General features: G+C 41.6%; 2 protein-coding genes and 2 non-coding genes across 4 annotated transcripts; 2 read left to right on the plus strand and 2 right to left on the minus strand.

Moving 5' to 3' along the window:
- The first annotated feature begins 765 nt into the window (after window positions 1-765).
- LOC107528819 (diazepam-binding inhibitor-like 5) lies at window positions 766-1,029 on the plus strand. Its single transcript, XM_016201991.2, has one exon. The coding sequence runs from the start codon at window positions 766-768 to the stop codon at window positions 1,027-1,029; it is 264 nt and encodes an 87-aa protein (XP_016057477.2).
- Window positions 1,030-4,782: 3,753 nt separating this feature from the next.
- On the minus strand, window positions 4,783-23,048 carry GLOD4 (glyoxalase domain containing 4). The gene is made up of 9 exons (XM_016201990.2): window positions 22,854-23,048; window positions 20,905-20,954; window positions 20,248-20,368; window positions 17,447-17,591; window positions 12,035-12,171; window positions 11,094-11,180; window positions 10,737-10,850; window positions 10,560-10,646; window positions 4,783-5,226 (listed from the first exon to the last, which is right to left on the minus strand). Exons 1-9 carry the CDS (start codon window positions 22,941-22,943, stop codon window positions 5,161-5,163), a joined length of 897 nt encoding a protein of 298 aa, XP_016057476.2. The 5' UTR covers window positions 22,944-23,048; the 3' UTR covers window positions 4,783-5,160.
- Window positions 7,942-8,048, plus strand: LOC148091227 (U6 spliceosomal RNA). The gene has a single exon (XR_015715955.1). It is a non-coding gene; the product is annotated as a U6 spliceosomal RNA (small nuclear RNA).
- Window positions 21,812-21,975, minus strand: LOC148091228 (U1 spliceosomal RNA). Its single transcript, XR_015715977.1, has one exon. It is a non-coding gene; the product is annotated as a U1 spliceosomal RNA (small nuclear RNA).
- Window positions 23,049-23,055: the final 7 nt, after the last annotated feature.

Raw genomic sequence — 23,055 nt, forward strand, 5'->3', positions numbered from 1 at the left:
CGGGCTCCGCGCGACCCGCGGCAGATTCGCTCTAGGCCGCCAAGCCCACAGCGCCCTCTAGCGACCCTCCAACAGGCTGGTACCACCTCGGCCCCCCTTCTCCACGAGTCCCCACCCTGCTCCGCCGCCCAGTTCCCTCGGTTTCCACTCTTCTTTCAGGCACCCATCTGTCCAGTCCACTGCCCAGCCCCGCTCCCTGATCCCAGTGGGTCCTACCCATTAGCTCCGTCCCTGGCCCCGCATTCAGCTCCACCCAGGAACCCCTGGGATCCCCGCACACAGCTCGCCCACACTGAATGGCCCTCGCCAGGCTGCCCACTAGCCAGCGCAGACGCGCCCCTCTCAGACAGGACCCCCCCCCCCCCCCCCGCAGCGGATCTCCCCGTCTCACACTCTGACCACCTAGCACCGCAGCCTCACCTTCGCCCCAGCGCTGCTCCTTCTGACCACAGCAGCGGCTTCTTAATTTTCTGGCATCCTAGATGCCTTTGAAATGTTAATGGTTGTCCTTCTCCCCAGAAAATGCACTGTTCGAACCAGAACAACGGTGGGGGTTCGGGGAGATCCAACCCAGTGGGCCCCAGTTTGCAATGTGTAGTTTATAAAAACGCACGTTTTATTTCTCACTGAGAACATACAAATATGCTGTGTCCTTCCCACCTGTTGCCCTGTCTCCTTTCCTCCCTTTCCCTTCACCCCAGGCTTAATCACCAGCCTCAAGGGATCGCTTAGGAAAGACAACGGGGCCCGGCCTCGGGTTCTGCAATGTGCCAAGTGGAGTTTGAGCTGGCCTGCGCTGCTGTGAAGCAGCTGAAGGCGCCTGTGAGTGACGAGGAGAAACTGTTGGTGTATAGCTTCTACAAACAGGCCACCGAGGGCGACTGCAACATCCCTGCCCCGCCTGACACAGACGTGAAAGCCAAGGCCAAGTGGGAGGCATGGAACGACAAAAAAGGGATGTCCAAGATGGACGCCATGAGGATCTATGTTGCCAAAGTAGAAGAGCTGAAGAAGAAAGAGACGGGTTAGGGAGCACACAGTGTGGAGCAGAATGAAGTGGCTTGGCTCCTGTGCTAGCGACATGGGCTTTTTAAAAGACCTCGAGGGCCAAAATGTCCTGAGGTCGCAGCAACCATAGCTAAGGCTTCAATAAATTAAATGGCATGAAAGTGTACGTCTGCTGTTGGAAAGCAAAAAACTCAAAGTGACTGTGAGAGCACTGGGGAGATGTCTAAAATGTATTAAAAGCATCTCTCCTCTAGAGAAAGTTCCATCAAAACTGGCTTTCGGTATGATTCTGAGTAGCGTTCCCTGCCTTCCTATTCCCAGGTACATATGTAGATATTTGGCAGCAGTAGGGGGGTGGGGGGAGAATCATGCTATGAAAATGCCCGTGGTCTGAGGTCAGTGAGAGAGGCTCAGCTTCTGGGGGAGGAGAAGGAGAGGAGGCTAAGGCCCCTTACTTCTTCAGGGGCTGTCCATTCACTGCCAATCCAGCATTATGGAGGGGAAAGGGGTTTTGTCTTCCAAAAAGTTAAAGTCAAGTCCTACTACCAAAAGCCCCTACTGGAACACAGGCCTTATGAAATTAATGTTTTGAGGGAAGTCAGACTTCTAGTGAAGTAACTGATGCATCACAACACAGCAGTTGAGAAACACTGGAGCAGATGGTTTCAAAATCCCACCTCTGAAACACTCATCTAAGGCCTAGCAACCAAAATTTTCTTGGGACTATTGTGTAGTGAGTCCTGGTTTCTACTGGGAGATGTTTGTGGGACAATATGTACATGTATGTATATGGGATTTGTTTTAGCAGCACAACAAACCCCTTGACCCATGGAAGGGCCAGAGTGCCTAAGCTTGGCTTCTACTCCTTAGTACTGATGATCATGGCAGCATCAGTGCACAATGTTGCATTGGGTTACAGAGCGCTTAATGATATTATTAGTGATATTTCAAAGCAAAAGGTCTGCTATGGCATGGAACTTTCCAATTCTTTCCCTCAGTTATTAAAACTATTTTCGTAGTTCATGACATCAGGTTAGCTCTAGTTTGTGAAGGGCATTAAACAACAGAAGCAACCACCATAAAGACCTCAGAGGACAGTCAAAGGAAACCAAACCTCACCAGGTATCTTTGAGATCTTCTGTTCACATATTTGCAGGAAGCTGCTATAGGCTAAATACATTACTTCAGAATGAAGTATACCCAGGACACAACAGTGACTAAAGAACTATTCTTTGGAACAATAAACTGGGCAAGGGCCAGACAGTACAAAAGTTGTATTGTTTGTTTTCTCCTCTTTAGAGGATATCATGAATACATTTTGATGCTTTTAAAACCATGATTCGCATTAAATGTGAACAGTAAAAATAATAGAACATCTTGCTCCAAAATACGGTGTCAACTTAGGAGCTGTAGATTTAGCCATACCATTCTATAAATCACTATAAAACCTGATAAAGTAAAAATAGATCATAATTAGGACTGCAGAAAGCAACTGTAGGATACATTTTTTTTAGTGTACATAATGTGCTAAACTTTGTGGGGGAAAAGAAAATATGAATACGTATATTTATATGCTTAATAAGTAGAAGGCAGGGGGAGTGGGATTAATGGGGTCAAGACTTTTCAATGTATACCTTTACACATTGTTTTGATTTTTGAAACACTGACTGTATTACCTTACAAAAGGGTCTGAGGCAAGAGCACTTCTTTATTGAATGTTAAGGCCAGAGTAAACTTCCTATAGGGTAAAGGTAATGAATCTTAGACCAAACTGGAATTTCCCATTAACTCTTACCACGCTTTTCAGTGGACAAGTTGGAGCCCTCCTGAAAACTCTGCTAAGCCACAATGGCATTGTGTGACAGGTGAGATGGGCAGAAGGTCACTTAAAGGAGCACTGAATGTCCATGGCTTTGCAAATTCCACTAAGATGTCAGGCAAATATGGATTTCATACTAAGTTCTCAGGCTCATCTAGGAGAACTCTTGCAACATAGCCATTTTAAATATTTCTGGATTTATACCCAATGTATACACATTTGAACTTATCTAGGACCCCACAATCCCCTCAAGTCAAAAAACAAAATGACTACTCTGAAAACACAACATAAATCTGGAGAAACTGAAGGATTTTCCAACTTCACCTGTTTAAAAACACAGGCTTGGGCAAAACCATTTTTCTTACAACTTTGTTTTCTAGTTGGTCAAACCATCTCCAGAGACAGAAAGTAATCATAACCTTTGGTTTAAAATTATTAGCTGCAATGTGCAGAGGTAAATGTTTAGATTGCTTGATAAAAGGCTAAAGCGGGACACTAAAGGGTTTTAGGATGAATAAAATATTGAAGATCGCAACACAGGAAAAATGACAGGCAACGAGATAAATAAAAGGGGCTGATATCATAAAGCCAAAATATCCCAGGCAGATAAACAGCATTAACTTACATCCATATCTAAGATAAAAAATTGGGGGTATGTTAAAATATAAGATAAGCAGCTAAAGAGGGATCTAGTATGTGTTTAGTCATTCAGTACTTACATAAACCACTTGTTTTACTGTAAGAAGCTTAGACAGCCACATCCCAGCAGCCTAATACACTGGGAAAAGTATAGTTTCTTTTCACGAGAACAGTATTACTAGAGATAAACATCAAGAATTAATAATCTACAAGAAAATCTGAGAATTAACAAATCATAGTCTAAAGAAACACAGAAGTTTGATTACTCAAAATTCATACAATAATTTCCCCATGTATGGGGGTAACTGAACCAGTTGTCTAGAGGAGGAACATACATAGCATGATTGGCTTTGAAACTCATGATTCCTTCCCTAAGATACAGAATTTAAGTTCAATGAAAAATGCTGTGAAGCCAGAAAACGATTTTTTTCTCTCAGTGAAGGTAAGATCACCCTATAAGAAGGCAAGCTGAAAGTTACCCTGAAATTTCCACACCCCACCCTACCAGCAAGGGAGAACAGCAGAGGCTAGGATTTACAAGGAATTTAATATGTATTATTCTGGAACTGATATCCTCTGGGTCAATCCTTTCCAGTCTTATCAATTTCTTTCCTAAAATTTGAACCTGCCCACCACTTTATTTCATTTTTTAAAAATATGTCTTTATTGATTTCAGAGAGGAAGGGAGAGAGTTGAAACATCAATGATGAGAGTCATTGATTGGCTGCCTCCTGCACGACCCCCACCGGGGATCGAGCCCACAACCCGGGCATGTGCCCTGACTGGGAATCGAACTGCGATCTCCTGGATCACAGAGGTCAATGCTCAACTGCTGAGCCACGCCGGCCAGGCCGCCCACCACTTTAAATCATGGATCTTACAGGTTGGTATAGCAGCTTGATTTTAGGAGTACATCTTCAAAAAACAATAATAAATATGTCCAATATAATTACGTTTCCAGTGATTAAAATGTGTTTGTTCTCTAGAACCAAACAGAAAATTACAAGAAAAGATTAAAAAAAATTTTTTTCAGGCTAAAATTGTCTACTCCGTTTTAAAGAAATTTAACATGTTCTCTTCTTGTAAACATTTAAAAAACTTCCATGAGGAAACTAGCACAGAGCCAGGCGTATAGTAACATAACACATTAGATCTGTCTGTTTTCTCTGGCTACTCAAAATTTTAGTGCAAGGAATGTGGGGGTGTTAGCCACATCTTTTGGTTCAATGAACAAAATTTCTTTAAAAATGCTTAAATGTCAAGGACTGCCAGAGTAAAACATTAGAACAACATACTATCATCAGATGCTGGAAGTATTCCTGTTATAAGCAATTAATTTGGATTTATTTGAATAGCTGTTCTCATAAAATCCACATGATTATCAAAATTCCTTCCATCCCCAACCAAAAGTAATGTCCCCAGGCTGGAAAATAATTTTTTACTAATTTAACATAGTGACACACATTGTGCCATTCTAGCAACAGTACAGATTACAGCTGGATTGACAATAAAAGGATTGTATATCAAAAACATATCAGAGCTTTCAAAGATGAGAATACAAATCTTCACCACCCCAGCTTCCTTGCCTATACAGGAAACAACTAACTTGTGAGAGCATTTATCATGAATGGGCACATTAAATCTCGCAGGTGCTGGGCAGGAATCTCAAATGCTTGTTCCACATGATGTCTCTGTTAACCTGAAGCCTTTAGTTTCTTTTGTTTAGCAAACCATTCGTCACTTTTATCTGCTGCCATTGCCTAGAGAAACAGAATTGGAATATATATTCTAAGACTATAAAATAAAACACATAGTTTACTTTGTATCTCACTGTATTGTCCATAATCAAGAAATTAACAATTGATCCTAGCCAGTGTTGCTCAGTGGCTGAGCATCAACCCATGAACCAGGAGCCCAAAAGGAAAGGAGCAAATAACTGGTTGGAGAAACAGTGTAGAAACACTCATCTACCTCAGCAAGAAGTCAAAGGATGTCTGCAACTGAAAATGAAGAAACAGACATATATTTGTTGGGGTTTTTTGTTAATCCTCACCTGAGGATATTTTTTCCATTGATTTTTTAGAGAGAGTGGAAGGGGGGGAAGGAGGGACAGAGGGAGGGACAGAGATAGGGAGAGAGGGAGGGAGGGAGAGAAACAAACATTGATGTGAAATACATATCAATTGGTTGCCTCCTGCACGTGCCCCTGCCGGGCCAGGGATTGGACCTGCAGCCCAGGTACATGCCTTTGACTGGGAATCGAATCTGTGACCCTTTGGTGCTCGGGCTGACACACTAACCACTGAGCACACCAGCCAGGGCAGATATGTAAGTATTTTTTATTAAGAAAAAGTGATGCTGAAAGTGGCTGCCCTGGGCAATGGGACTCAGCAATGGGGCAAGACATTGCTGCACTGCACTTATGTAAAAATCTCACTGTTATTGGATTTTGATGAAAATAAAAATATTTCAAAATCAAAGATATGCGGCAAAACAAAACAAAGATCCAAAAACAATCCACAAAGATGCAGAAATTTCTGTCTTTTAAGAACTACTTTTAGCCTGGCTGGGCGTGGCTCAGCGGTTGAGCGTCGACCTAGGATCCAGGCGATCTGGGTTGGATTCCCGGTCAGGGCACATGCCCGGGTTGTGAGTTTGATCCCCAGTCAGGGGCATGCAGGAGGCAGCAGATCAATGACCCTCTCATCACTGATGTTTCTACCTCTCTCCCCCTCCCTTCCTTTCTCTGAAATCAATAAAGATATATTTAAAAAAAAAAAAACTACTTTTAAAAAGGAAACAATAAACTCCAGTATAGAGAACCAAGAAAACTTCTGAGTTTTGAAGTAAGAGTTGAGTAAGAGAGGAGGAAAAGAAAGAAGAAATAAAAGACGATAAATCTTGGGCAAGATAAACAGTTCACTGGGACTGGAATGGGAGTGAACTAGGGGAAGGCAGACAGCACAGAAGATCAGAGAGCAGGGAAGGGCCGGATGTGTTACATGCCCTGTCAAAGTCTGGAATGTATCTTTGAGGAAACAGAGAGCTATTGGAAGACTGCACAGTTTTTATAAATTGCTGGATTTGTATTTTAGAAAGCTAATGTCAGCAGCAGGGATTGACTGGACAGTGGAAGGAGGAGTCTGCTGTATTACGGGTGATAATAAGGGTATTTTCAGAAATAAGTAGACAGACGAGATTTCAGAGATAAAGTACACTCTTGGTGGCTAATAACTAACAGAATTTCGGGATGAGGAAAACAATATTAAAAAATGGTTCTGTTTGTATATCTAAAACTATTCTAAAGTAAAAGTATTCTAAACGTAAAAACACTGGCTCTAGGGATTCTAGCTTAAATAACTGGGATAAAAGATATACAATGCTCTTCAGGGGAGGGAGCAGAGTAGAAACAGAGGAAGAAAAAGAACAGGTTGTTAAGCCTGAAAGATCTCTGTTCAAGCCCTTGACCTGACACTGAATGTATAATATTGGATGACAATATTTTTGAGTCTCAGTTTTCTCATCTGAAAGGCAACTATCAACCTTGCAGATTGTGGTAAGAATAGAGAGTATATATAAAGTGCCTAAGAATATGTCATATGCCAAGAACATGTGAGATACTTAATAAACTGTAACTTTTATTTTTTCATTATTAAAATAAGAATGGAGCCTGGCCGGCATAGCTCAGTGGTTGAGCATTGACGTATGATCCAGGAGATTGAAGTTCAATTCCCGGTCAGGGCACATGACGAGTTGCAGGCTTGATCCCCAGTAGGGGGCGTGCAGGAGGCAGCTGATCAATGACTCTCATTATTGATGATTCTATCTCTCTCTCTCCCTCTCCCTTCCTCTCTCTGAAGTCAATAAAGATATATATATATTTTAAAATGGATCTGAGGTGAGATAAATTAAGTTATAGACATATTGAGTTTGAAATATCCACAGTGAAGCAGTTGCATTGGCTATAAATTTAGTCTGGACACAAAAAGCACTAAACATAAAAGAAAAAGTTTACAAACTAGACTTCCAACAAATCAACAAGAAAAAGATAAAAAAACATTTTTTAATGGATTTGATTGGACCTTAAAAAAAAGTAGATATTTAAATAAGGGACATTCTGGGAAAATAAAATAGTGTGAGCAAGAACATTTATAGATTAGAGAGTAGACTAGAATGGCTAAAATGAAATAGATCAGAGGTGTGTCTTCCAAGTAGTCTGTCATAAAACTCAATGGATCATAGAAACTGTTCTGTATTTATATAGTCTAATTACACTAAAGCTAATTTAAAAATACTTAGGGAAAACCAACTGTATAAAGCAATTTTAGAGGATCAGGGAAATTTTAGGTAGAACTGTATTTTAGGTGATATTAAGGATATATTGTTGATATTTCAAGTGTGATGTCAATATGGTATATAAGAAAATTCCTTAATATTGACTTCTTTTAAATTATCTTAAAAACATGTAAAATACTATGCTTGCTTCAGCAGCACATATACTAAAATTGGAACAATACAGAGAAGATTAGCATGGCCTCTGCACAAGGATGACATGAAAATTCATGAAGGGTTCCATATATTTTTTTAAAGTGTGTAAAATACTTAAGTGTTTAGGGATGAAATATGATGGTGTCTGAGATTTGCCTTAGAATTCTCCAGCAAAAATAAAAGGTGGGGTGGGAAAGAATGATGAAAAATATGGCACAGAGTTGATGGGTAACAGTCACACAGGGATTTGTTGTACTCTCTTGTGTATATTTGGAATTTTTAATCATGAAGTATTAAAAATAAATCTAGTATGAAAAGCAATGGACAAAAGGACATATCATTCACAAATGAAGGCAAGCAAATGGCCAATAGGCATATGAAAAGATGCTCAACATCATTAGCCATCAGGGATATGCAAATTAAAATCACAATAAGAAACCATTTCACATGAACTAATACAGCTACGACAAAAACCCAAAAAAGTACAAATGCTGGTGAGGATGTAAAGCAGCTAGAACACTGATGTATATGACACGGATGATAAATGTGTAAAAGGTTCAATCATTCTGGATGGCTGTTTGGCAGTTTCTTATAAAGTGAAAGCAATTCCACCCCTAGGTATTAATCCAACAGAAATGAAGCATAGGCCTACGAGAAGATTACAGGCGAATGCTCATAGCAGTCTTCCTTACAATAGATGAAAATCTGAAACAACTCGAATATCCATCATTGGAAGAATGGATAAACAAATTGTTCTATTCATAAAATTAAATACCACTCAGCAATTTAAAAAAAGAACTCCATGCAATTACATGGAGAAATCTCAAAAATGTTGAGTGAAAAAAGCCAGGCACAAGAATACCTACTGAACGATTCCATTTATACAAAGTTCAAGGTCAGACAAAACCTCTAGGAGGTGGGGGTGGGAACTAACTGGAAATGGGCATAAAAGAACTTTCTGCAGTAATGAAAATACCCTACATTTTGAGTAGTGATTGTATGAGTATATATAACTGTCAAAACTCATCAAATTGAACACGAATTTTCTGTACATCTAAATTCTATGTATATTTCACCTCAGTAATAATAAAAGATACTTGTTTGGAGCTCAGGGAGGAATAGGAACTAGAAATTAGGAAGTCAGAGAAAGGACGGGGGATGAGGCTCAGAGCAGAAGTAACCAGAGCAGTAGGCAAGTTCTACTCAGAGAAGAGAGAGAACGCAGAACGAGGATCCAAGACAGCAGAACAGAACCATGGTAAATCCATTTGGGGTCAGACACAGAAAGGGGTGCCTATGACTGAGAAGCAGCTGGCTGTGAAGATGGCGGGACCTCTCCCACTACAGGAGAACAGAGCTCGAGGGAGGAGGAAGTTGGCCAGTGGTATGAAAGGTAAAGGAAAGAGTCTAGTAAGTTTGCCAACTAAGAGGTTGCCTGAGATCCTATTTTCCTTTACGGTAAAATTTATAAACGCCGTATTTTCTATACATTTTCTACTTTAATTAACATCAACTGAGTGTCTGCTGTTATGCCAGCAGCTCTGCAGGATCTATAAACCACATAACAATCCTATGAGGTGGATAATCTTATTTTTTCAAATTGTTAGATAAGAAAACTTAAGTTTAGAGACTTTAAGTAAATTGCTTGAGGTAAGTCACATAGATATTAAGTGACAGAACCAGGAAAGACTGATTCATTCCGTTAATCATGAACAGAGAATTCACCAAGGGCCTACTACTTACCAGATATGTGCTAAATGCTGGGATGCTGCTAAAGAACCGAGTTTGAAGATGATAGAAAAGCTGCTGCTGGATTTGGCAGGATGGAAGGCACTGATGAGGTCAAGATGAGCATTTCACTGAGCGACCGGAGCCAGTACGATACAGACTGAAGTGTGAATGGGAGTGTAAAGTAGAAACAGTGTATGGACAGATTTTATTTATTTATTTACTTTTAAATATATCTCCTTATTGATTTCAGAGAGAAGAAGGGAAAGGAGGGAAAGAGAAATTTCAATGATGAGAGAGTCATTATCGATCAGCTGCCTCCTGCACACCGCCTACTGGGGATCGAGCCCGCAACCCGGGCATGTGCCCTGACCTGGAATCGAACCTCAATCTCCTGGATCCTAGGTTGATGCTCAACCACTGCACCACGGTGGCTGGGCTAGGCAGGTTTTAAAATAAAGAAATCTGGAAAAGTCAGATGGGGTAAATACAAGATTTTTCAAAGATGGAAGGTACTGAAGCTTGAGCACAATTCAATAGAAAGAAAAGAATGATGCTACAGAAGAAATGACTAAAAGAGCTAAGGAGGTGAGAGGGGACAGTGTCCAGGCATTTCCACTCACTGAGCAGAATAATCATGCATAGCAGCAGTTTCCCAAGACAGCCTGAGCTAGTGGGAAGGCACAAATAGTGCCCCCAGATAAGAGTCACATGGTGGCAAGAAGACACAAGTCCCTGGCTCAAAAGTCATTCCCAAAGCAAAAGAACATGGTACTGATGGAAAGAACTGGCTCCTGTTGCTGTGGCCCTTCCCCATACACACTTGATACCACCCTCCTCGGGCCTATGGTCCTATAAACTTAGAAATGAGACTCACGACATCCAACAATTTGCTTCCCTCTGGATCCATCTTAGAAAGTTCTCGAAATGCTTCATCCCCCACAAAGCAAATTTCATGTCCATCCTACACCAAAAAAGACAAAAGAAATTTGGCAAAAAGACACCTCAAAAGAAAGCCCTGGTGCAGCCCGTGCCCTTCCTGAGTAATACTTACAGGGTCGGCCAGAATGACCACTTGCACTGTCGCTTTCCCGGGGGTATCCAGACTCACCAGGGGAGTCAGAATCTTCTGCTTCTCCCTCTTCATCAAGGCTTCTAAGTCAGGCAGCTTGAGGAAAACAAAAAGGAAAAGTGAACTGGGGGTCACGTACCACACTTAGGCCGTGGTCCTCATCAGCACTAGAGGAATGTCAGATCAACCAGAAAGAACCCAGGAGCGCCGGTTTGATTTTATCATCTCAGCTGCTTGAGACAACAGCTGAAGCTACAATCAGAAAGAACCTAAAGGGGAGGCCCAAGGTTCTCAGTGGGCCACAGAGCTTAAACAAAAGACCTGGTACCAAGACATTACCTCTTTTTGGGGACAAGAAAAGGCAATTCTTCCAAAAGCTGCTGCATGATCAACTGCACCCTTGATGCCCTGTAGCTCCAGCTTACACTGAAAAGAAGAAAGTGGGTTTGGTTTATTTTTTAGAACAGGTTATGCAGTAAAAAAATTCAGAGCACTAAAGGGGTAAGATAAAAACGAAGCCTCCCTCCTACTCTCACTCCAGAGGAACCCATCAGCAGTGTCCTGAGTATACTTCTAGACACAGGCATGCAAATATCTCTTTTTTCTACACAAATGGTAGCATAATTTACACATCATTCTGTTCCTGGTTTTCTCCAACTAATGTTACCACATCAGCACAGAAAGACTCACCTCATTCTTTCTGATAGCTGCACAGTAATGCGTTCCAGGGATGAACCATAAATTACTGAGCTATTCTGCTAATCCAGAGGACATTTAGATTATTTCTTATATTTTGCTATTACAAAGAAGGCTACAAGAGATAACCCTGGACACAGTTCTTAATGAACATGTATGATGAATATGTAATAAATTACTAGTAGTAGGAAAGAGCAAGGAGAGAATCTAGCAAATTTGCCGGCTGAGAGGTTGCCTGAGATTCAGTTTTCCTTTATGTAAATAAAGGAACAGGCCTACTGGGTCAAAGTGCAAGGACTAAATCATGCTCAAATGCTGGGTTATTTTTAAAAAAAGATAAAAATACATGATCATTACAGTATTAAGTCGTGTCTACTTCTCTTTTAATTCAGCAATTCCACTTCTGAAAAAATGTATCCCCGACTATCTAGGCGGTGAGGTTAATAGTAACTTTTATTTTCTTCTTTCTGTTTATCTGCATAAATATTAAATCACTGTTAAGGAATTAAGGGAATAACCTTTATGTTAACCTTATTTACACACCAAAATCAAGTAATAGGTAATTTTTCTCCAAGATCACTCACCTGGTTATCAGCATAGCCCAGCAAAGCCCTTTGCTTCTCTTCATCTTTTTCATAAATTTTCATTCCCAGTAGATTAGACCAGTAGTTCAAGGACTTGTGAAGATCAGACACTGCGAGAGTTACTTTTACTACAGGATCTGTAGGGTAATAAAACAGCAGGAAAGGACAGGTCAGTGCAGTAGAATGGAACAGAAAGACCAAACCAGGCTCAAGTAAGTACACATAAGAATTTAGTTTACGATAAGAAAGCAATTTTAAGTCAGCACGAAAGGGCATGTTATTCAATAACTGGCTTCTCATTTAGCGAGAAAAAGTCACATCTTTAAACTAATGGCAAAATGCATTCCTGATGGGTTAAAGGATTAAGTTTATGAATAAAACCATAAAAATACTAGAATCAGGTGATTATTTATACAGTTTTGGGGTGGAGAAAGACTTTTTAAAAATTTGACACAAGATACAAAAACTGTGAAGGAAAATTTGCTAGGTTAATTACATGAAATGGAAAACTCCTAGACAACAAAAGCCAAAAAGAGAATTACAATCAAAATTAGAGAGAAAACAACAAAGTAGGAGACATTTTTTGTAACATATGACAAAAAGTCCTTATTAGTTAAGTCACCTTTAAACATTAATAGGAAAAAGAGGAATATCCCAGAAAAATAGGCAAAAGGCACAGAATTGGAATGGTCAATGAACATATGAAAAAATATTCAACCTCACAAATAATTGAAGAAATTAGAATTCAAATAAAACATGTTGTTATCTAATTGGGAAATAATTTTAAAAGTTCCCAGCACTGACTGTGATAGTGCAGGGGAAAATCACAATCATATAATACTGGGAGAGTGTAAACAAACTAGTTCATTTCTGGGAAATGGTTTGACAGAGTATATCAAAAGACTAAAAAATGTACACTGCTTTTAAAACACCAGCCCTAGCTGGTTTTGTTCAGTGGTTAGAGCATCAGCCCAGCCCACAGACTGAAGGGTCCTGGGTTCGATTCCAGCCAAGGGCGTGTACCTCAGTTGTAGGCTCGATCCCAGCCCCCGTCCGGATGAGTGCAGGAGGCAACCAATCAATGTGTCTCTCTCTCATCGATGTTTCTTTTTCTCTCTTTTTCTTTCTCTCCCCCCCCCCGCCCACCATCCACTCTCTCTAAAAAGCAATGGAAAAAATATCCTCAGGTGAAGATTTAAAAAACAAACAAAAACATAAAACACCATTATTGGAAACTTTTTATTGTAAAGTGATTTTCTGCAGAGCTGTTCCAAGTCTACACCTGACCATGATAAATTCAATACATTTTCCTTCCGTTTTCACAGCCTCGGTCCTGTTGCTAGAATAGCAGTGTCATGACCTAAGGCAAAGTGTTTCTCATAGGTCTCTCTGCCTGGCAGACTTTCAGTTTTCCCATTCAATGAGAAATCAACAGATTCCAGCTGGCTCTGAAGGGATGCAGGGACAGGAATGGTAACAAGTGGGTGAAACTACAGATAAGTGAGTGATTCAAAGGGAGGGGGGATATCAGCTAGATGGATAGATTTGACTATATTACCAATCAGAAATTAATGCCCTAAAGGTACTATCCTCCCAAAGGCCAAAACCATCTTAAGGATTATAGGGCTTGCCATTATCTTATATATTGAAACATCAAGATTAGGGAAAAAATATACAGTAGAATTAGTAACAGAAGTTAAGTTTTAATGTTAGTAAATAAAGCAACAACCAAAAATCATCATAAAAATCCCTTAAATCGCTAGTGAAGTACAGAAATACCATCTCTCAGTAAGTCCCACAGTGCCAGTCTAACCTCCTACACTGGAACACATCACTTTCATTTGCTAAGCTCCAGATGAAAAGCAATCGCATTCAACACAACAATCAGACTCAGTTTGAGGGGATTCTGGGACTTGAGGCAGAGCAGTGGAGGAAAGAGAAATGTCTCCCATCTCAGGTCCACTTAGGGGAATGGATTCACTGAGTGAAATGACAGGCAGAATTGCCCTTGCTATTCATCAGCATTTTTTTCTGTTGGCAGAGCAGGTAGCGAATTTGCAGGAATGAAATACACATATGAGGAGTACGCCTGTGCCATAAATGAAACACATCATCCTTCCCTCTCAGGAGTGTGCCTGAGCATTTCTCTTTCCCCTTGGGTGCGTTACCTTTGTCTTTCCCTCTCCTAATCTTCAAGGGCTCTTCTTTTGCTTCTGTAACTTGTTTCAGAAGCCCAGTTGGCTCACTTCTACTACCTCTTATAATTTGAGTTCTTGATTCTGAATTCTTTCTTTGCTGAACTCTAGAACGGAGGTCCAGTTTCGCCACCAATACCACTGGTAACACCCCAGCTCATTCTCAGTCTCATGGCTTCAGTAACTGATCCTATCTCCAGTCTGCAGAATACTCCATTAGGATTCCAAAATGGTGGCAGATTAAGTGGAAGCTACACTGACACTCTCCCAGGACCGAACTGGAATTACAACTAAAATATAGAAAAACCACCCAGATTAATCAACTGAAGACTGACTGGACAGCACCCTCATAATAAAGGACAGAAAGCAGAGACCGCAGAGAGACTGATAGGAAGTACGGAGGTGCGAGGGGGCTGGCTGGGCAGGCAACCTCTGATGGTCCGGGAGATATCTAAGCTGTAGGGGTTCCCATTGAGAACTCTGGGTTTTAAACTCCAAGCTGGTCTCCTGAGACCAGAGCACCAGAACTGAGAAAGGTGCCCACGTAACATATGGCTGTGAAAAGCAGTGGGTTTCTGTCTGCCAGAGAGAGATGGCTGGAAATGCAGGCACCATCTTAAAGGGCCAACACACAAAATTTTATGTGAAGCTACTTACCTTGGGCTCCAGTGGAGGGAGGGCAGAGTGGACTAGAGCTGTGTAAAGAAAATCCAGGGATGCTGGCTCTGGGGAAAGAGTTCAGAGGGCAGCCATCTGGATTCCTGTGCTTAGTTATTCCCCCATACTGCAGAGGACATATTTCTCAGGCAGACCCTTACCATCCAGGCAGCTTTTGCCTTGGAGGGGGGGAGGTGGAAGAAGCAATTGCCCCACCCATTGGAAAACCTCTCACCCCACCCTGTGGAGTTTACACCTTGCTGTGGTCTACAGCCTGAGGCTCATTAAGAGACTCAATAACAATTAGCCTGTAGGAGGAGGTGGACCTCAGGGTGCTTTAAGTCTTTTCCTGATCTGCTTTTGGACCCAGGGCTTGGAAAAGCTGTCCTTAGTACGCATCTTGGTCCTTTCCAAAGGCACCCAGCTCAGTGGAGGGAGCCACGAGCTGTGGATTGCTGATAGCTCCAAACAGGGTACCCAAGGCCAGTCACAAACAGCATCTGACATTGGCCTGAACCAGAGACCCTCCAAAAAGACTGGGAGTTCTAGCAGATCTACCTAATACATAGAAACAAACCCAAATAGGCAACCAAAATGGGGAGACAAAAAAACAAGTCCCAAATGAAAGAACAAGAGAAGTCTCCAGAAAAAGAGCTAAATGAAATGGAGATAAGCAATCTCTCAGATATAGAGTTCAGAATACTATTTGTAAGGATGCTCAACAGCATGAGAAAAGATATGGAAACTATAAAGGATGACATAGCATAAATAAAGAATACACTGAAAGGGATAAACAGCAGATTAGAGGAACCTGAGGATCAGATCAGTGAATTAGAAGACAGGGGAAAAAAAAAAGGCACTCAATCAGAGATCCAAAAAGAAAAAACAAGTAAAAAAACAAGAGGACAGCTTAAGGGAGCTGTGAGACAACATGAAATGTAACAATATTTGCATCAGAGGACCGATAGAAGGGAAAGAAAGTGACCAAGGGATAGAGAAGCTGTTTGAAGAAATAATGGCAGAAAACTTCCCTAACCTGGTGAAGGAAAAAGTCACACAAGTTCAGGAGGCACAGAGTTCCAAGCAAGAAGAATCCAAAGAGGCCCATGCCCAGACACATCATAATTAAAATGCCAAAAATTCAAGATAAAGAATCTTAAAGGCAGCAAGAGAAAAGCAATATGTTACCTACAAAGGAGCTCCCATAAGGCTGTCAACTGACTTCTCATCAGAAACTCTACAGGCCAGAAGGGAATGGCATGAAGTATTCAAGGAAACGAAAAGCAAAAATCTGAAACTAAGACTACTCTATCCAGCAAGGCTATCATTCAAAATAAGTGGTGAAATAAAGAGTTTCCCAGACAAAAAAAAAAAAAAAGGCTAACGGGGTTTAATACCACCAAACCAGCATTGCAAGAAATGTTAAAGGGACTGCTATAATAAGAAGTAGAATGCTTGGTTAAGCTCCCCTGTGAAGCCGTCAGGACCAGGGCTTTTGAGTGCTGGGATTTTATTATTACTGCTTCGACTTCATCAGTTTTTGTTGGCCTATTCAGGTTTTCTGATTCTTCCTGATTCAGTTTTACGTGAACTCACTCATATGTAGAATCTAATGAACAAAATAAACTGATGAGCAAAAGAGATCCAGAGACATAGTGTGGAGAAGGCCTGGTAGGGAGCAGGGGCAGATGCTGGGTGGAGGGGATCAATGGAGAAAAAGAAGGAGATATCTATAATACTTTCAACAATAAAGATAAATAAAATAAATATTTCAAAAAAACCCACCACATCATGCAGTTTCTTTCTTGCTCTCCGAGGAAGTCAGTATGGTGGGCAGCTCCTCACTCCCATTCCTCTTTCACTCATTGAGTACCAGCACTATAGTGTGGGAAACTGACCTCAGCTGGAGAATATGATTAACTGGTCTAAGGATAATCCTGTTTCTCCTGCCAGAGACTGGTTCATGAGCGGGCATGTGAATCTAGTCTGACCAGGAAGTTTGTTGAAAGATTCTAGGCAAGTTTTGTTCAGCTCTTAAAAGAGAGCAACAGGAAGTCGGTCTCTCCCTCTCCTACCAGGAGAGAACCTGGGAACATGTAGCTGCAACTGCTACTGGCAGCCACCCTACCACAATGAGGGGAACAGCTAGAGGAGAAGGGAACTCTTGCAGACAAGAGGATGGAGAGATAAAATTTGGGTTCTTGTTACCATTGCTGGGCTGCTAAACCAGTGAATGCTAAAGTCTTCCCTACCTACAGAATGCCTGCTTTGTGAGCTAAAAAACGTTCTTATTGTTCAAACTAGTTTGAATTGGCTTTTGTTATTCACAGCTGAGAGTGCTCTAAATAGCTATGCTACCAGTGGAACAAAATCAGTCTAGATCCCCTATAATTATAAAGATCTCATATAGGAATATAATTTCTCAGAGAACAAATAACATTGGCTTGAGAAAGACATGTCACGTCAATATAGAAAGACTCCACAGGAGAAAGAAATCCAGCTCCCTCTCTCCTTCCATCAAAGATGCCTTTAGACAGAGGGCTTTTATTAGTATAATTACCTGACTGAGGTGGACTTCGATCCTGCAGATAGAACTTATATCCTCCTGGGGCCTCAGTTTCAAAAACACCTTCTGCAACTTCACTGAGTGGCCACTTCAGCTTCCTGGCATTGCTGACAGCCTGGCTAGAAGCCAGTGTGATACCCTATGACAAACAGTAATATCATCCATGTGTATAACCACAACAGATCTTTTATACAAGATAAGGGGACAAAACCCCATTACCTTTACATTGTGGACAAAAAAGGGGGTATGTACAAGTTCAGTGACTGAAAGTAACCTCACAGGGTGATCTGATCATAAGTATCTAATTGGGCAAGTCATGGTGGGGAGTCACGCCCCAGGCCTATAAGGTCTTTAGTAGAAGGTTTTAAGTCAGCCCCGTCCACATTCTTGTGCATCTGGTTACCACACTTTTGAAATGCCTGGAGCAATCCTTTTTAGACGCCTCAGAGATGTAACCACTCTCAAGAGAGCACATAATCGTATTAACTATCCAGTACCTTACTTTCCCCCCACCTTCATGTATCTTCCTTACATTTCTTTGTTAATTCCAAATGTAAAAAATAAACTGCAAAACTCATTCTTCAGAGAATTTGAGATCCTGTGTCCTGGCAATGTAGTCAGTTTGGCACAAATAAACACTTATAAAAGTTCTCTACAGGTTTGGATGTTTCTTATGTTGACAGTGTCAAATCACCTAAGAGTTAATTGGCATTCAAAACTTCCTTCTAGCCCTAACTGGTTTGGCTCAGTGGTTAGAGCATCGCCCTGCCGACTGAACGGTCCCGGGTTCAATTCTGGCCAAGGGCACGTACCTTGGTTGCAGACTCAATCCGTGCAGGAGGCAAACCAATTGATGTGTCTCTCTCACATCAATGTCTCTCTCTCTCTCTTTCTCTCTCTCCCTCCCTCTCTCCCTCTCTGAAAAGCAGTGGAAAAAATATCCTTGGGTGAGGATTAAAAAACAACAAAAACTTCCTTCTGATTTTAAAGTAGATTTTGGATATTTTTGTCCAACAGGTTCCAAACTTTGTGAATTGCAGGACAGAAATTCAAATGCCACTGAACTAAAACCCTAGCCTACCTATCAACTTTACCTCCTAAACATCTCTCAGATCTATACTTCTCTCCATCTCTTACTACCATGCTAGTTAAGGAGCTGCTGATCACTTACTGTAGCCTATGAGCTGGTTTCCTCACTTTAGTCTTGCCCCCTTCCCACCCAATTTCCATGCTCAGCCAGGCGGATTCTTGCACCACAAATACAATGTCATCCCCCTTCTTAAAAATGGGGCTTCACTCTGCTTTCAGAATATCTTAATATGATGTGGCCTCAGCTTACTTCTTCAGTCTCAACTCTACCCACTCCCTTCACACACTAAGTTCCAGCCAGACTGTGCTACTCATAGTTTTGAGTGACATGGTCCCTCTCACCTCTGGGTCTGTGCACATGCTGAGGACACTCATCTCACCCTCCCATCCCAACTCCACTCACCTGGCTCAGATATCACCTCTGAGAAGCTTTTCCTGAACTCTCACCTCTTCAGGAATAGGTTCGGAATTACTCCTGGGTGTTCCTATATCCCCCTGTTCTTAACCCAATCTTAGAACTTATCACACTGTATTCTTGTCATCTCTATTTGTTTCCCTTACCAGGCCGGAAATGCCTCGGGCCAAGTAACATGCTTTACTCTCTATTGTATCCCCAGAACCTAACAAAGGTACATGGCATACAGTAAGTCACAATAAATACCTGTTAAATGAATACATTGGTGAGGGACATGAAGAGTGAAAAAGAGAAAAACATATATATACATATATATGTTGAATCTGAACAGTCCTTTCCATTTACAAAACACTTTTATAGACATTAAATTCTCATAAAAACTTCCATCTAGATAGCAGTATTATTGATTTTTTTTAAAGGATAACTTCCAGGCAGTATCTTTTTTTTTCTTTTTTTAAAAATATATCTTTATTGATTTCAGAGAGAGGAAAGGCGAGGGAGAGAGAGAGAGAAACAACAATGATGAGAGAGTCACTGATCGAGCCCGCAACCCGGGCATGTGCCCTGACCGGGAATCAAACCCCGATCGCCTGGATCCTAGGTCGACGCTCAACCGCTGAGCCACGCCCGGCCGGGCATAGCATTATTATTTTAATGAGTTAACAGGAACAGCAGGATCAAATGATCAAAATAACATCTAGCATGAGGTAGATTTACTCAGTAGATTCTCAGTAAAAATTAGTCACTCATATCTTGCTATGTATTTGGTCCCAGTGGCATTCTATTTAGCACATAGTAACTGCTCAATAAATGCTTGATACTATTACTATAATAGGTGCATATTAACGTGAATTCTTGAATGAATGAATGAATGAATGCACTCTTCTCTTTACCCTTTAAACCTTCTCAGATTTTTCTCTGACTAGGATTGGCTGTAATAATCCAGATTAATTTTAATAGCCCACTACAGAGAAAATAATTCTCTGAATGGTGATTGGGACTTGACCAGATCAATGACTCTGGCCCTTTACCTTTCGAGATTCAGTCATCCCTCTAGAGGTATTTTGTCTCCTTCAAAGCTGTCTCTAAGCCTTGAATTTGATTCCAAACCACAGGGAGAACACATTTCATACCAAAGCCAGGGTATCCAAGCAGTTTTGTTTTAAACAGAGAACTAAAACTAATCACTAAACTACACCCAAAAGCCATCAATTTAGCAGTCGTTATACCTAAAGCTGCGTAAGTGATCTCAATAGAAGGTATAGCCAGAAGTCTAGAACATGATATTTACCATAAAGTCATTGCCAAGCTTGTAGTCTCCAATGCCATAATTGTAAGTCAGTTCTGCAACAAAATGATTATCCTCAGGTCCAAATCCCACCATTGTTTTACTCCATTTCCCATCATATGGCCTAGAAAATAAAAGCAAATGAGCCCAGTGACCTCAGACAAAATCTGCCTCAGGCCTCCGCCAAAGAACGATTGGGACAGAGGAGTGGGAAAGTCCCTTCTAGATCTCTGAGTACCCATAAGGATGAGACGACCTCAGCTGGTGCTAAGAGCAGTTGTGGACAGTACTCATGGGCCCCATCACCAAAGGCTCCAAAGACCATGTGTCTGGCACTTATGGAAAAGATTCATTTACCTTTTCTTTAAAGTAGGGAGCAGAATCCTCCAAACTTAATTTACTTTTTTGCATATCCATCAACAAGCATGCAATTCCCACCAGGCCTTGGAATTTTCCAGCTTGCCATGGCTGCCAAGCTTAAGAGATACTTGATAAGACACTGTTTCATCCACAGCATATACTTATTTGTGTTCCTGAAGTTGCCCAACTTACTGCCTCCTTAATTTACTCCACTGCCTTATGCTCACTTTGAGAAACTGCTCTCTGTTTTGCAGGGATATTCAAAGCCTAAAGGAGACTTTAAGAAACAAGGTGTCATACCCATTACAGGTAGCTTTGCAGCCTTCCTCAAATTCCTCATGCCGAAGAATCTGGAAAAGGAATTAGAAAAAATTGTAAAGTTTTACTAGTACTACACACAGCATATTTAGCACAAACCAAAATAATCAAAACACATACATTATCACTTGTAAGCTTGACTTGTAATACAGAAGATAATAAGATGTATATCTTTCCCTGGCCAGTAGTCGAGGTGAGGAAGAACCAAGAGCCAGGTAACCAAGCAAAGCTGTGAAATCTATTTAGATTGGGAAGCACTGCTATACAATTGGGGTCTTTGTTTTGTTTTTTAAGAGGAGCATGTGATCTTGCTACCTATCCTGTAATCCAACCCCCCACCTTGCTTTCTCCCATCTTCAAGTAATCTTTCTTACATTCCCTCCTTAATTCTAAATGTATAAAAGAAACTGCAAAACTGTCATTCTCTGGAGCCTTTGAGATCTTCCTTCACAGCATTGTGTCAGTTTGGCTCAAATTAACTCTTATAATAAATATTCTCTACAGGCTTGGACATTTCTTGCATCAACACCACCATAAAATTAGGTCTCTAAGGCACAGCTCTGATCATATCACTGCCCTGTTCTAAACTGTAAGAGAGCTCCCTACTTACTGTGGCATAAAATCTAAATTCTTAACATAGAATTCAAGATACCATCAGGAGTCCCAAACCTATTTGTTCTGATATCCTATTTCCTCAACTTGAACTAAGTAACTGAAACTAAAGGCACATAAAACTAATGTTGTTACCCAAACATACCTTTGCAATGGCTCTTTAGTTTTTCTAGTATACTACTCCCTCTAGTCGTGGCCTGTGGAAATCCTATCTTCAGACTTCAACACAAATGCAAAATCTCCATGAATTATTTCTTTTTCTTTTTTTTTTCTTTTTCAGGGGAGAGCGCGAACGCAGTCTCCCACTACCACAAATTATGCACTCGAGTTTCCCACATTTGGGGAAATCGCAGGGGTCAGCACATCCGGAGAGCAATGGATAAGCCTCGCTCTGGGAAAACCACCTTCATGATCATGGTATCTCCCCTGCCAGGTAAGTATCCATGAATTATTTCTTGACCACTCCAGGTTGGAGTTAAGTCTCTCCTTCTGTTGTATTTTGATAATAGTTGATAACATTTACACATTAAAGGAGAGCTTTGTGGTTTTTCCTGCCAATTACCAAATTTCTATTTCCATTACTGTAAGTTACGCACAAATCTAATTCCCATCCCACCCCACCCCACCCCAGGCCAGCTTTAAGAGAGGGCGTTTTCTGCCCTCCCTACACTAAACTGCACTCTTGTACCTCCAACGTCCTTGCTTATCAGGAGCTCCCCAATGGCTTCCACCTATTTGTGACCCAGTGACCCCTACAGAATCACAGCTGCTCAGGGCTGCAGAGAAGCTGCTTCTGGGTGTTGGAGAGGAGAATGGGTCCTGATTTCACACTTATATCTGGGCCGCTGAGAGTCGGAGCACTCACCCAGACACTGAGTATCCCCCCCAAAAAAAGACCATTCAAACCATCCCTGAGACTTAGAGCTCCGAATATGAGGATTATCTAAACCGAAAGGCTCCAAACCCGAAGGGTTTGTTCGCTGGAATTTTAGTTTATGTACCGTCTTTCCCACGAGGCTGGAAGCTCCGCAAGGGCCGGAGCTCAATATATATTTGTGAATTAATTTAAATGAAAGAACGTGTGTGGGCATATAGTCGGCGACTAATAAGCGTGAGCCCCCTTTCAAAGGCCATCTAACCCAAACAGGACTAGACACTTCCTGAAGCTGGGAACCCGACAGGGCTAACGGGAAGTCCCGGGGGTAGGGACTGACACCCGAGTTGCGGCTGAAGCCATTGCCCTCCCCCCTCGGCCAGGTGTGGCTCAGCCGCCCGTCCCTTCCACCCTCCCTCCGCGCCCCCCTCGGCCCCGTCTGCACCTTCATCCCCAGCACATCACGAAAGAAAAGCGCCGTCTCGAAGCGCTTTCCCACTTTGAAGACGAAGTGCAGAGCTCGACGAGTCGCCATGACCACTAGCGTCCACACCCAAATACCAACAGGGCCGCCCCGCCCACAGATGACGGTGGTGACGTCATGGGCCGCCGCCGGCGCACGTTCGTGACGCACCCTACGGCGCCGG

This window comes from Miniopterus natalensis, chromosome 17 (assembly GCF_054644295.1).
Source record: "Miniopterus natalensis isolate mMinNat1 chromosome 17, mMinNat1.hap1, whole genome shotgun sequence".
NCBI classification, from domain to species: Eukaryota; Metazoa; Chordata; class Mammalia; order Chiroptera; family Miniopteridae; genus Miniopterus; species Miniopterus natalensis.

What these genes read in the sequence shown, in the direction of transcription:
- LOC107528819 (XM_016201991.2), top strand. Translation starts at nt 766, where the DNA reads ATGTGCCAAGTGGAGTTTGAGCTGGCCTGCGCTGCTGTGAAGCAGCTG.
- GLOD4 (XM_016201990.2), bottom strand. Translation starts at nt 22,943, where the DNA reads ATGGCGACTCGTCGAGCTCTGCACTTCGTCTTCAAAGTGGGAAAGCGC. An exon ending in AGCTTGGCAATGACTTTATG is followed by an intron (nt 17,592 to 20,247) that starts GTAAATATCATG and finishes TGTTTGTCATAG; the next exon opens with GGTATCACACTGGCTTCTAG. An exon ending in TTTCTTGTCCCCAAAAAGAG is followed by an intron (nt 10,851 to 11,093) that starts GTAATGTCTTGG and finishes GTTTTCCTCAAG; the next exon opens with CTGCCTGACTTAGAAGCCTT.